The sequence below is a fragment of the Ahaetulla prasina genome, chromosome 2, assembly GCF_028640845.1.
Source record: "Ahaetulla prasina isolate Xishuangbanna chromosome 2, ASM2864084v1, whole genome shotgun sequence".
NCBI lineage: Eukaryota > Metazoa > Chordata > Lepidosauria > Squamata > Colubridae > Ahaetulla > Ahaetulla prasina.
In genome coordinates this window covers 220,280,926-220,294,485 of record NC_080540.1, presented here as the reverse complement: position 1 = coordinate 220,294,485, position 13,560 = coordinate 220,280,926, and the positions used below count along the sequence as shown (strand labels likewise).

Genomic DNA, 13,560 nt, shown 5'->3' with positions numbered 1-13,560 from the left:
GTCTAGGGCTCGCCCATATAGGAATCTTATAATCTAATTTATAGGAATATTTTTTCCAGACCCGCAAAAGAGCACTTCTCAACACATGATTCTTAAAAGCCCTATCCACTTTTTTTTCATAAAATAAGTACGCATGCCATCCATATAACAAGTCATAACCTTCTATATTCAAAATTCTTTCCTCTGTTAAGTTAAACCAGTCACTTATTACTGAAAGGGTTACTGCTTCATAATATAGTTTAAAGTTAGGCATTCTTAAACCACCTCTTAAAATAAAATCAATACGTGAAAAAGATTGATGCCTATCGGGAAAAAAAGTAAAATCTCTCTCATCTGGATTCCGTAACCTCCATATATCTCTAAACTCAAAGTCTTCCATCATTTCAAAAAAGGATTTTGGTAGTTTTGCATGTATAGGTATCTTCTTGGAGGAGGTTCTCTTATACCTTCTTGTATCAATTACTCCATTCCAGTCTCCTAATAAAATAAACGAACTATAATCCCATAGGGTCAACCTCTCATGTAACATTTTGTAAAACTTTTCTTGTTGCTGATTAGGTGCATAAATACCTATCAGCAAAGTCTTTTTTGCATCTATCACCAGTTCAATAGCAATAAATCTTCCTTGAATATCTGCCTCAATTAACTTAGCTGGTATATCCTTCCTGATATATACAACAATTCCATGCTTCTTTTCCAAAGCTGATGCAACAAAATGGTTACCCAATTTTGAATTAATTAAATATTTTTGGTCTGATAATTTTATATGTGTCTCTTGCAAACAAATCACATCATTTTTAAATTGTTTCAAGTAGTGAAATATTTTCCTTCTTTTCTGAGCTGAATTCAAGCCATTAACATTCCATGACAAAATTCTATTTGCCATTACTGGCCTCCTGAAGCTTTGAAGCAGACAACGGAAGCTCCTCCTCCGGTATCTTCCGTCTAGCTCCTCCCACAGCTTCCATGCTGGGATCCTGGCTTTTACTTTGAGACTGTTGCTCTTCTTTACGCTTAAGAGCTCCTCTTGTCACCCTTTGCTCTTGTGGTTCCTCTAATACTGGCAGCAATGAAGGCTCTTGGATCACCACGCCTTCTTGAATCTCTTAAAGTTTTTCTATCACTTCTATTTCGACTTTCAAAACTGTAGAAAGAAAATCCTTTGCCTTTAAAACAGTATCAATTCTATATCTCCTTCCTTGATAGAATACTGTCAGTCCAACTGGCACCTCCCATCTGAATTGAATCTGATGTTTTTTAAGTTCTTGTGTAAAAAAAGCAAATTCCTTCCTATCTCTTAACATCTTTGAAGGAATCTCTTTCAACACCTTCAGCTCCTGTTCTCCAATTTTTAAAGTTGTCTGATATGAAACTTGCAGAATCTGATTTCTCATAGTCCTTTTCACAAAATAAACCACAATGTCCCGAGGAAGCTTTCTCTGTCTTGCAATCCAGGAATTAACTCTATATATTTTATCAATTTGGTAAGCTACCTCTTGGGGTTCCACTTCAATAAATTCAGCCAATGCTTCTGATATAATTTTTCTTAAGTCTTCTCCTCGCTCTTCTTGCATACCACGAATTCTAAGAGCTCCTTCCATAAGTTTATATTGTAATATCACAACCTGATCTTCATTTTGATCCACTTTTTTCATTTTGTCTTCTAAATGCTTATTTGACTGAGAGATCTGTTGCATTTCCACTTCCAATCCCTCAATTTTTTTACTCAGTCCTTGAACTGCCATGAGAATATCTTCTCTTATTTTTGCATTAAAATTCTCCATCATCTCTTTTTGCCTATCTTCAGAAAGTTTTAATTGTTCTTTCAATATTTCCTCAAGACTTGGTTCAGATCCCCTTCTTCCAGAAGGCTTTAAAGGTTTAGCTGCCATTCTGTCTTCAAAAGAATCAGGAATTTAAACTTAATAACTTTCCTTCCCTCCTTTCAGTATAAAAAAAACTCCGTTTGTAACAATCCACAAATAACGCTACTTTATCGTACTAAAAATTTTTTACTTTCACTTTCAGACGCCATTTTAAAAGTCAATTAATCAAAGACAAAGAAAGGTTTCAGGTTTCAGAAAGGGAGTCGGTACTTGCCGTGCTGATTCTACATCAAAGATCGAACGCTTGTGAAATTCCCGTCTGCTTAGAAGATCAATCAATTTAATAAGTCCTTTTGAGCAGAAATGACCACCTACTCCTTTTTCCTGATAAAAACCAGGAGCGTGCTTGAAGTTGGAGGGAGTGGAATTCGGCGGGACCATAAATCCAGGAAAATTCGCTCTTAAGAGCAAACCCCTGTCAGATCTTCCACTTTTCCACAACTCTGCATAACCCCCTTTTTCCCATAGGGTATGCCTAGCTCAGTGAACAGTGATTTTTTTCTGTTTCACTGACTTTTACAATCTTCTAACACGGAGTGCTCTGTTAGAGCACCCAGCAGGAGCGGTGACGTCACTGGAGCCCCGTGTGACTCTGGGTTTATAAAATGGTATAAGAAGATAAATATAAAATGATAGATAAATATAAAAACATTTACCTACTACCAGTGATCCAAAGTTTAAGTTCACAACCCAAAAGGACTATGCAAAAGAGTAGTTGTCACTATCAGTTTTGGAAAGCATATTTGCAAAGGACAGTTCACTAGCTCTTTTAATTTCCTTCAAAATCCATCTAGCAATTTCGTAGTAGAGATAATCTTTTATATTTGAATCCAATAATTTTCCTTCGAGAATTTTGTTTAGATCTTTTATTAATTGATATTAATTAATTTTCTATTTCCTCACTTTGAATAATGCAGGCATATCCTAATCTTGGACATACACCTCTTTTAAGTAGGATTGGTAACTAATTTGTGACTGCCATTTCAATAGCATGTTTAAAGATTTCCTCATAGATTAGTGAATATCTTGGAAACAGAGAATTTATGTCATTTACATACTCCCATTGTTCCTCTAAAACATATTAATAAATGGTAGTGGTGAATTTTTTTTACTACCGGTTCTGTGGGTGTGGTTTGGTGGGTGTGGCAGGGGAAGAAGGATACTGCAAAATCTCCATTCCCACCCTACTCCAGAGGAAGGATACTGCAAAATCCCTATTCCCTCCCCACTCCTAGGGGAAGAATATTGCAAAATCTCCATTTGCCGGTTCTCCGAACTGCTCAAAATTTCTGCTACCGGTTCTCCAGAACCTGCTGTATTTCATAAATGGCAGGTATTCAAATTGTGCAACATTATTTATATTACACTGACATGATTTAAAATCTTCTACAACTGTCAACTATGTTCAGATTGTATTATATTATATACGTTCACATTTACAATAATAAATTGACCACTAAATCCAGTTTTAAGGATTTGCATTGTGATACAACACCACTTGGGCCCAGCTCATACAAAACATAAATCATACGCAAGTATAGTTAACCCTATTAGAAATAACAATGTGAAAACTGACCTATATCGCATTTTGCAATAGTACATGTCACATACATACCATTGTGTTACTGAGTAAGCACCATTATGGAAACAGAAAAAAATTAAAAGAAATGGGGGAAAAGAAATAAGTAAGAGAAAACAATGAAATGAATATTACATAAATTCATTTCTATTTTTGAAAACTGGTCAGGATGCCATTTCTTCCCTACAACACTTTATTACAGGGTCTTTTATTCTTTAAATTTTGACTTACTTCTTTTTGAAGTACTCATGTACATTTCTCATACCCTTTCAGATATATTTAATGCTCTAATCCCCTGTAATTTTTGCCTTTGTACAAGGGGACAATAACAACATCCATCCAATTGTCAGACACAGAATAAAATCTTTACTTGTGTCAAACAAAATATGAATGTACTAAGCCAATGGTTCTCAACTGGGAGGGGGCCATGGTGTCATCACAGGAGGGGGCCCATGAAAGTTTGAAGAAACTTTATGTTATGATTTAACATAACATAACATAATAACAAAGTTGGAAGGGACCTTGGAGGTCTTTTAGTCCAACCCCCTGCCCAGGCAGGAAACCTTACACCATTTCAGACAAATGGTTATCCAACATTGTCTTAAAAATTTCCAGTGTTGGAGCATTTACAACTTCTGCAGGCAAGTTGTTCCACTTATTGATTGTTCTAACTGTCAGGAAATTTCTCCTTAGCTCTAAGTTGCTTCTCTCCTTGATTAGTTTCCACCCATTGCTTCTTGTTCTACCCTCAGGTGCTTTGGAGAATAGTTTGACTCCCTCTTCTTTGTGGCAACCCCTGAGATATTGGAACACTGCTATCATGTCTCCCCTAGTCCTTCTTTTCATTAAACTAGACATACCGAATTCCTGCAACTGTTCTTCATATGTTTTAGCCTCCAGTCCCCTAATCATCTTGGTTGCTCTTCTCTGCACTCTTTCTAGAGTCTCAACATCTTTTTTACATTGTGGCGACCAAAATTGAATGCAATATTCCAAGTGTGGCCTTACCAAGTCATTACAAAGTGGTATTAACACTTCACGTGATCTTGATTCTATCCCTCTGTTTATGCAGCCCAGAACTGTGTTGGCTTTTTTGGCATCTGCTGCACACTGCTGGCTCATATCTAAGTGGTTGTCCATTAGGACTCCAAGATCCCTCTCACAGTTACTACTATTGAGCAAGGTACCACTTATACGGTACCTGTGCATTTTGTAAAATGTAGAACCTTACTTTTTTCACTGTTGAATTTCATTTTGTTAGATAGCGCCCAATGTTCAAGTCTGTCAAGATCCTTCTGTATCCTGAGCCTATCTTCTGGAATGTTGGCTATTCCTGCCAGCTTGGTGTCATCTGCAAATTTGATGAGTTTCCCATCTATCCCCTTGTCCAAGTCATTGATGAAGATGTTGAAGAGTACTAGGCCTAAAACAGAACCTTGCGGTACTCCACTGCATACTTCCCTCCATGTGGATGTAGTTCCATTGAGGACTACTCGTTGAGTGCGGTTGGTCAGCCAGTTACGAATCCATCTGGTGGTGGTGCTATCTAACTCACATTTTTCTACTTTATCTAGTAGTAGGTTATGGTTTACTTTATCAAATGCTTTACTGAAGTCCAAGTAAATTATATCGACAGCATTCCTCTGGTCCACTAATTTTGTCATTTTGTCAAAGAATGCAATGGAATTAGTCTGGCATGATCTGTTTTTGACAACCCATGTTGGCTTTTGGTTATTACTTTGTTTGCTTCTAGGTGTTCAATGATTCGTTGCTTGATTATTTTTTCCAGAATCGTCCCTGGTATTGAGGTCAGGCTGATAGGTCTGTAGTTTCCTGTTTTTTTTCCTTTTTTGAAGATGGGAACTACATCAGCTCTTTTCCAGTCCTCTGGCATTCCCCTGTGCTCCAGGATCTTTGAAAGATATAGTTCAGTGGTTCTGAGATCTCGTCTGCCAGTTCCTTCAGAACCTTGGGGTGTAATCCATCCAATCCTGGTGATTTGAACTCGTCTAGGGTAGACAGGTGTTCACTTACCATTTTTTTTCCTATTTTAACTTGTGTTCCTAAATCTCAATTTAAATCTCAAGTTAAGTCTTGGTGGTCAATAGCCATGGTCTGTGGCCCCAAAAATTATTTATGGGGGTCCGTGGTGAAGAAAAGATTGAGAAGCACTGTACTAAGCAAATTGCATGCATATGTTATAATTTTTCCAGTTGTCTGTAGGATGCTGCACCCTTATCATTTTCAGTTAATATGTTATTAGTATTCTACCCTGAATTAAGGAATTACAGAGTCATAAAAAGGGAGAATTTTTTAATATATTAACTGCCTATCATTTCTTTGTTTTAATTTTGTTTATATAGTTTTAAGGTTTTCTAATAATAACAACAAGAATAATTGTTTTAGGTATTTATTAATTCTTTCAGCTTTGCTTTATTCCATCCGGATTCACTTGTTTTGTGAGATGGACAGCTATGTAAATTGGATTAACTAACAAACAAACAGAAAATTCTCTTTCTATCTGACAACATTCTGATGCAAATGTCTGTTAAGATATTGAAACACATATTTGCTTGAATATTTAGACAGATTAAAGAAAGTCAAGCGTAAGCATTGTTATGAAAGAACAGTAGTCCTTAAATTAAAGGTAATCACTCCAATAGAATAATTTGGGTATAGTCTATAATGGAGTACTTTGTAATCGACTGATTGTGAGTCAAGTATCTAGTTTGGGACAATCACTGCTGGTGATTGTCTGGTTTTTGATGGGTGGTTTTGGTGGGTTTTTCTTTTTTTGGTGGGTGTCACAACATTATTCGAGACTGGAAAAAGGGATAATTTGGTCAGTCAACTTAAGAATCTCTGTTCTAGGAAGAGGTAGGAGGAGCTAGCTAATTCTAGTGAACGTTTCATTTCATTTCACGTAGAAATAAAGATTTCCTAACCTTTAACAATGGAATGGAAGTTATTTGGGGAGGCTCCTCAGGATGACAACACAAAATTGATAATTGATAATATGGGGAGGGAGCAATATGGATTGGAGCTGAAAGGCAAAAGGGAAGCAGTATGCTCCCTCCCATATTGGGGCAGACCAGGTGCTTCGACAGAAAAACACTTAATCTCTCCCCTGGCTCAAACTGATAAAGGTAGGAGAATTTGTGGCTCAGAGGTTAATACAACTGCCTAACGTGCAGGCAGCCCAAGTTTGAATCCGAGTAAGTATATGGCTAGCTGATGAGAACTAAATAGCTCGAAATAGATCTATACTAGTCTCCCTTTATTTCTTTATCAGCAAAACGTAAATTTATATATATATATATATATATATCTACGGAAACATACATACATACATATATGTGTGTGTGTGTGTGTGTGTGTGTGTGTGTTTTCTCTGAGGTTTTCACGGGTGTTTGTATGTAGGTCTTTGGTTATTTGGGTTTTCTCCCGCGTATGGGTCTCGATACATACATACATACATGTATATGTGTGTGTGTGTGTGTGTGTGTATGTAGGTCTTTGGTTATTCGGGTTTTCTCCCGCGTAAAATTGGAAGTGTCTTGGTGACGATTCAACGAAGTCTCATTCGTCATCTTCAGGCTTCAGCTTCGTGCTTCTGGGAGCAATGTGTGATTGCAGCTGTTTCTTCCTTTTTAACTGCTAGTGGGGGTTTGAACTGATTGGGTGAGAGCTTGGCTGTGCTCTGATGGGGTGGAGGTGTTTTCTGATTGGTTGGGGGTTTGGCTGTGCTCTGATTGGATGGTGGGGTTGGCTGTGCTCTGATTGGATGAGGGTGTGTTCTGTTTGGGTGTGGGGGCTTGATTGTGCTCAGGTTAGTCTGAGTTGCAGGGGGATTTGAGTTGATAAGCTGCATTGCTGTTGTTTGGCTTCGTGTTCGTGGTCGTGCTACATCTTCATGGTGGGTGTCAGTCTGTTGCATGTATGGATTGGAGGGGTTTGAAATGTCTAATGATGCAGCTGCGGTCTGGCTTCTGGTCCGTGGTCGTGCTTCATTATCGGTGTGGGTTTGAGTCTGCTTTCCGCGTGGATGTGATGATATGCTGTGTGGCACTCGTGAGTGTGGGTCTTGCGTCATTCTTCATGTTAGGGACTCTTTTGTCGATATGGGCGGATTTCCAAATGGCTGGTAGGTGGGAGGTGGTCGTGCTTCATTATCGGTGTGGGTTTGAGTCTGCTTTCCGCGTGGATGTATGGTGATGATATGCTGTGTGGCACTCGTGAGTGTGGGTCTTGCGTCATTCTTCATGTTAGGGACTCTTTTGTCGATAAGGGCGGATTTCCAAATGGCTGGTAGGTGGGAGGTATCATCTCGTTTATTCATGCTGTGTGGGCGTTTTTCTATCTCGATGGCTTCTCTGATTATTCTGTTGTTAAAGTGTTCAGTTTTGGCGATAGTTCTGGTCTTTTTAAAGTCAGTGTCATGTCCTGTGACTTTAAGGTGTTGGACCAGAGAAGAAGTTAGTTCCTCTTTTTTGACTGAGTTCTTGTGTTCTTCAATGCGTGCACTTATTCTTCTGTTGGTTTGTCCGATGTATGTGGTGCTGCAGGTGGTGCATGGGTTTCATATACTCCTTGTTTTTCTAACTCAATTTTGTCTTTGGGATTTCTTAGGATGGTGGATATTTTTCGGTTTGTGCAGAATGCTGTCTTGATGTTGTGTTTGTGGAGGATCTTGCTGATTCTGTCTGTGGTGCCTTTTATATATGGGAGGAGGGCTTTGCCGTTTTCTTGTTCTCTGTCTTGGATTTTATACACACACACACACACACACACACACACACTCACTCACTCACACACATACTCACTTTGTCTGTGTGTGTATTTGTGGAAACATGTAAATCATATTAATATAATATTTTTTCTTGTGTTTGTAGAAAAACAAAGGTGAACTAGTAACAACTGTCCAAAGGAAAAAGATTCTAAATTCGGCATTCAATCCTTACAAAGGTAAGAATACATAAAGCCTTTTGTAATAGCAAAATTATATTTACATTTGTGGATAGAAAGCATCTGGATCGACAATAGTCATCAGTATAGCTCACAAATATCTAAAATAAAATAGATGCACCAAGATCATTATAATTTAAAGAAAAGAAATTTACTCTTCTCCAAGAAAGAGCAAGAAAATGATGTCTTAGAATAATTTGACTTCATATTCACTTACAGTAAGAAAAAGCAGTTTAACTATAAGGGTCCGAGTCATCTGGAAGTTTATTTGTCAGTGTCCCACTCCCTCTCTTTTTTTATTTAAAAAACAATCTATAAGAAGGCAGTTGGTTGCTTATATATTTTCTCCTTCCCTCTCTAATCCCTAGTAGTCAGGACTTTGAGACCAATTTCTTCAGTGTGCAGTAGCAGGGGTTTCAACATAACACCAGCTGGATAAAACAGACAATGTACTGTGGCTTAAAAAGTGCCAAATTGAGACTACAGTGGATGCTGTATTTCAAACCTCTCTAACAGCATCAGAGAGATCAACTGAACACATCAATAAGTAAAAAGAATTTCCTTAAAGTGGGATGGACTAGTTGCTGAGAGCATACCTGCTTTTATGCTTCTTAAGCTTGTCTTAATATAAGTAGGGATTCTTTTTCTCTGCTGCCTTTATGTATTCTCAAAGCTATTTCCTTCATTACTCCAGATTTTATGGGCTATGCTTCCTCACTCAGAGTAGAAAGCAGATTTTTTTTTTAAGACTGCAAAAAAGTACTCTAACCTTTTTGCAATCTTAAAATTATAAAAAATAATTTGTGATTATTATTAATACAGTATATACATAAAAATGTGAAATCACAGCTGCCCGTTCTTTTAGCTGATGTTGCCCTTCATATGCATAAAATGCTTCCTCTAAACTAGAATACCTTAATGGATTGGCATAGTATATCTATGGATCCAAGCTCTGTAGCCTTTTTTAATTGATAGATGGAAATTTTGTCAATGCTCATATTTTCTAAGTGCTGTCCAAGATTTTGCGGTATGGCATCCAATATACTGATAACTTTTGGGACCAGTTGTACAGTCAGCCAGATGTTTATACTGGATTTGGCATTTTTGTCCATCTGTTGAGCCCTTCCCAAGGACCTGGGCCAGGCAGATATAGTTGTTTAATAATATTAAATAAAAGCATGTGTTTTGTTCATCTTAAAATTTAATGTCTTACTTCAGCCTACTTCATCTTTTAGAAGAAGGCTTCACAGTCTTTTAGGCTATGGGAGTTTCAGGTTAGATTTTTCACTAGGAGACTACAAAAAAATACAGAGTATTAATAACATAGTTTGCAATGTAGTTACTTGCTTGTCTCTGATTCTGCTTGGAAGCATAGCTAATATACTCTAGATAATATGATTAAGAGGAGTAAGTCATATAAATGAAGCAAGTTTACCATTTTGGCCAGCAAAATATAATGTTCTTGCAATTTCGGCATTAAGGCATATGAACAATATACCCTTGGAACTGTACTGTATATATTGTGTTTTGTTGCAAGAGAAACTTGGGATTGGTTCTATTGGAACCTGAAAATCTTTTGCAACAAAAAAAGCCATTCTTTGAAGCTAACAGTTTTGAAGTGTCAGATTAATAATTGGTCAATATTAAACATGTTTAGTTAATAGAGAGAAGATAAGAACTATCATGGTCCAGAAACCGGGCTCCTCCGTGTCACTTTGGGGACGGATCACATCTTTACAGCAGCAGTTAGCTCTAGTACAGAAATCAAAAAGAACAGCAGTATCATCTCTCAAGAAGTCCAGAGAAGCAAATAAAAGATTAATATCCCAGTTGCAGCTAACCAAACAGCAACTTCAGGCCAGCAAACAAACTGTTCAGGTAAAAGTTTATTGTAGTCTTGATATGACAAAAAAATCTAATGTTTAGTGATTAAATGTGCAGGATTGTAATTGTAAGACTATGAGTTCCAAACAAAGTTGACTATCACCCTGAAATTGGACATATTATTTACTGAAATCATGCAGATGGTTCACAAATCTGTCTGAAAAGATCAGGATGATGTGCGATGCTTTTGAATACGAAGTGGCAAGATACAAAGATGACAAGGCTGTAATTGGTTCGTTTCTCAAGCGATACATATTTTGCTTCAAATGATTTATTTTCCTGGATCAGTTTTATGAAAATAGAAATGGCAGCCATGGAGACAGGTTCTCCTGATAATTGATGTGAAGAATTACATCACATTTACAGAAATTCTGAACTGCTGTAAGTTATACACGAAGGACACTGAAATGTCTGAATGCATTTATAATTATGGTACTTACCCTGACTTTAGTAGGCAAACATATTTTCATAAAAGATCAGCATTTTGTGGACTGGTCAGTTTGTATTTTTTTTCCTGGTTCACCCCACAGCTCATAAAGATACATTATTTTTTATATAATTATGTGCTGTAACATGGAGTCACAAGTGCATTTATATATCTCCACCTTCAAATATAATTTGAATTGTGTCATGGCCTTTGTTATTAAACACATAGTCAGATTTAGTAACACTATAAATGCCCTTTTGAAGCACACATTTATTGGTAGTTTAGAAAGCCATAGTCCAGTCAAAAAGACTTTCTGCGTAGGAGCTGATTTCTACATAATACCAGCAATGTAAATGCAGTTGGATGTCCAAATTGCATTGATCATATGCACTTCCCCCATACAAGTAGGAATTTGCATGGCATTCATACAATTAATTAATTAGCTAAAATAGGACTTGGGTAAAAAAAAAATACAGACAGACTCATAATGTATGAAGTGCCTTCCCTAAATTGAATTGAAGGGCTCATCTTACATTCACTGATTCTGAAGGATTAACTTTAAATTAATTGATAAGAATAGGGGGGGAAAATCTGTAGAAAGCAAAGGAATAAGCAAGAGATATATAAATGATTATAAACATTGGTACTGCTGGAAAAACATGGATAACTTTGAAGAATCACTTTAGAATCAGTCATTGCTTAATTAGAGTAATCTGCCCAATTAATTAATCCTTCATACCTAAATAAGGTTTTCCCTTTTTTTTTCTTTCCTTCCCTGTGCATAGCCCTTCTCTTCATTCTTCTCCCTCCTGTTTTATTCCTCTTTTTTGGCTGTTCCTTCTGGATGGAGGAAGCAGAATGTGTACATTTCTCTATAATAGTAATTGTGTGTTAATATATGAGAATATTTGCTTGTGAGAGACAATGCTTGCAATATGTAGATGCAAGATCAGCTGATTCTATAAATATAGTAACTTTGTTTTACAAGCAAATAATGTTAATCAGCAGTTATTCATTAATTATGTTTTTTGTCTTGGATCTTCCCTTTTCGGCATATTGTTTCTGGCATAAATATGACACATGATATGAAAATAATATACCATATTTTTCCTTGCTGGTATTACTAATATATAAAAAGATAAGCCATAACATATAAGAAACATTAATGCTGTTCAAAAATAATAATAATATAAAACAGATGTGAGAATCCAGGCAAAATATCTAAATATGTGCCAATTCTGATTTTTTTCTTAGCATCCACTTTTAACTGTGGTGCTACAACACTTGACTTTTTCTTTAATTTTGTTTAATAGCTACCTGAAATTTCTGGGTAACCTCATCAGTTTGGGGTCAGGTATGATCAATATGCTGATGATATCCAATTATGCCTCTTGACCTTGAGCCAACAAAAGGATGCTTTTGAAGACCTTCCCAAGTGTCTGGAAACTAGGCAGACTTGAGTGAGAAGGAATAAACTCAGGTTCTGTCCTGATAAAACAAAATGGCTATTTGTTTGATCCCCTCATCTCCACCCCCCAGTTCTGGGGACATTCCATCTTTAGTCTTTAATGGGGTTGCATTTCCTATGTGAAACTAGTGCACAGTCTAGAGATCCTCTTCCACTCACCACTTCTGTGATAGCAGCTGTGACCAAGAAGGCCTTTGCAGAGGTTCATCTGATGTGCCAGTTGTGGCCCTTGTTGGATAGGGAGATCCTTAAAACAGTCACTCAAGCCTCGGTCACGCTACATGTAATTTCCCAGTCTTGAAGAAGACAGGGAAATTAAAACTGGTCCAGAGCAGTGTTGCAGGAATGCAATATTAAGTGTGCAACGATATGAGCAGATACTATACACCTACTATTTTTCAAGCTGCACTAGCTGTCAGTTGACTTCTGGCTGCAATTCAAGGTCCTGGTTATCACTATAAGGCCCTTCACAGCTACTTGAGGGAATGCCTTTTTCCATATTTTTCCACTGGTCTAGTGAGACCAGCTAGAGTAGAGACACTTCAGATCCCATCAATCAAGTAGGATCACTTTGTGGGCCCCATGAAACATGTTCCTGCACTGTGGAATGCTACCCCTCTGGAGATCTGTACTGCTCTTATCCTTTTCCACACATTGTTAAAGACCAAATTAAACCCCTTTAATTGCTCTTTCTTTTCTTTTCCTTCCCTGTGCATAGCCCTTCTCTTCATTCTTCTCCCTCCTGTTTTATTCCTCTTTTTTGGCTGTTCCTTCTGGATGGAGGAAGCAGAATGTGTACATTTCTCTATAATAGTAATTGTGTGTTAATATATGAGAATATTTGCTTGTGAGAGACAATGCTTGCAATATGTAGATGCAAGATCAGCTGATTCTATAAATATAGTAACTTTGTTTTACAAGCAAATAATGTTAATCAGCAGTTATTCATTAATTATGTTTTTTGTCTTGGATCTTCCCTTTTCGGCATATTGTTTCTGGCATAAATATGACACATGATATGAAAATAATATACCATATTTTTCCTTGCTGGTATTACTAATATATAAAAAGATAAGCCATAACATATAAGAAACATTAATGCTGTTCAAAAAAAATAATAATATAAAACAGATGTGAGAATCCAGGCAAAATATCTAAATATGTGCCAATTCTGATTTTTTTCTTAGCATCCACTTTTAACTGTGGTGCTACAACACTTGACTTTTTCTTTAATTTTGTTGAATAGCTACCTGAAATTTCTGGGTAACCTCATCAGTTTGGGGTCAGGTATGATCAATATGCTGATGATATCCAATTATGCCTCTTGACCTTGAGCCAACAAAAGGATGCT

The 13,560-nt window shown here is 37.0% G+C and overlaps 1 protein-coding gene across 1 annotated transcript in view; it reads left to right on the top strand.

Annotated features, from left to right (window-relative positions):
• CNTLN (centlein) overlaps window positions 1-13,560 on the top strand; it is a 236,370-nt gene that overhangs the window by 159,757 nt on the left and 63,053 nt on the right. The window contains exons 18-19 of the mRNA XM_058168055.1: window positions 8,358-8,430; window positions 10,088-10,308. Of these exons, the coding sequence (XP_058024038.1) occupies window positions 8,358-8,430; window positions 10,088-10,308 (294 nt within the window). The remainder of the gene's footprint in view (window positions 1-8,357; window positions 8,431-10,087; window positions 10,309-13,560) is intronic.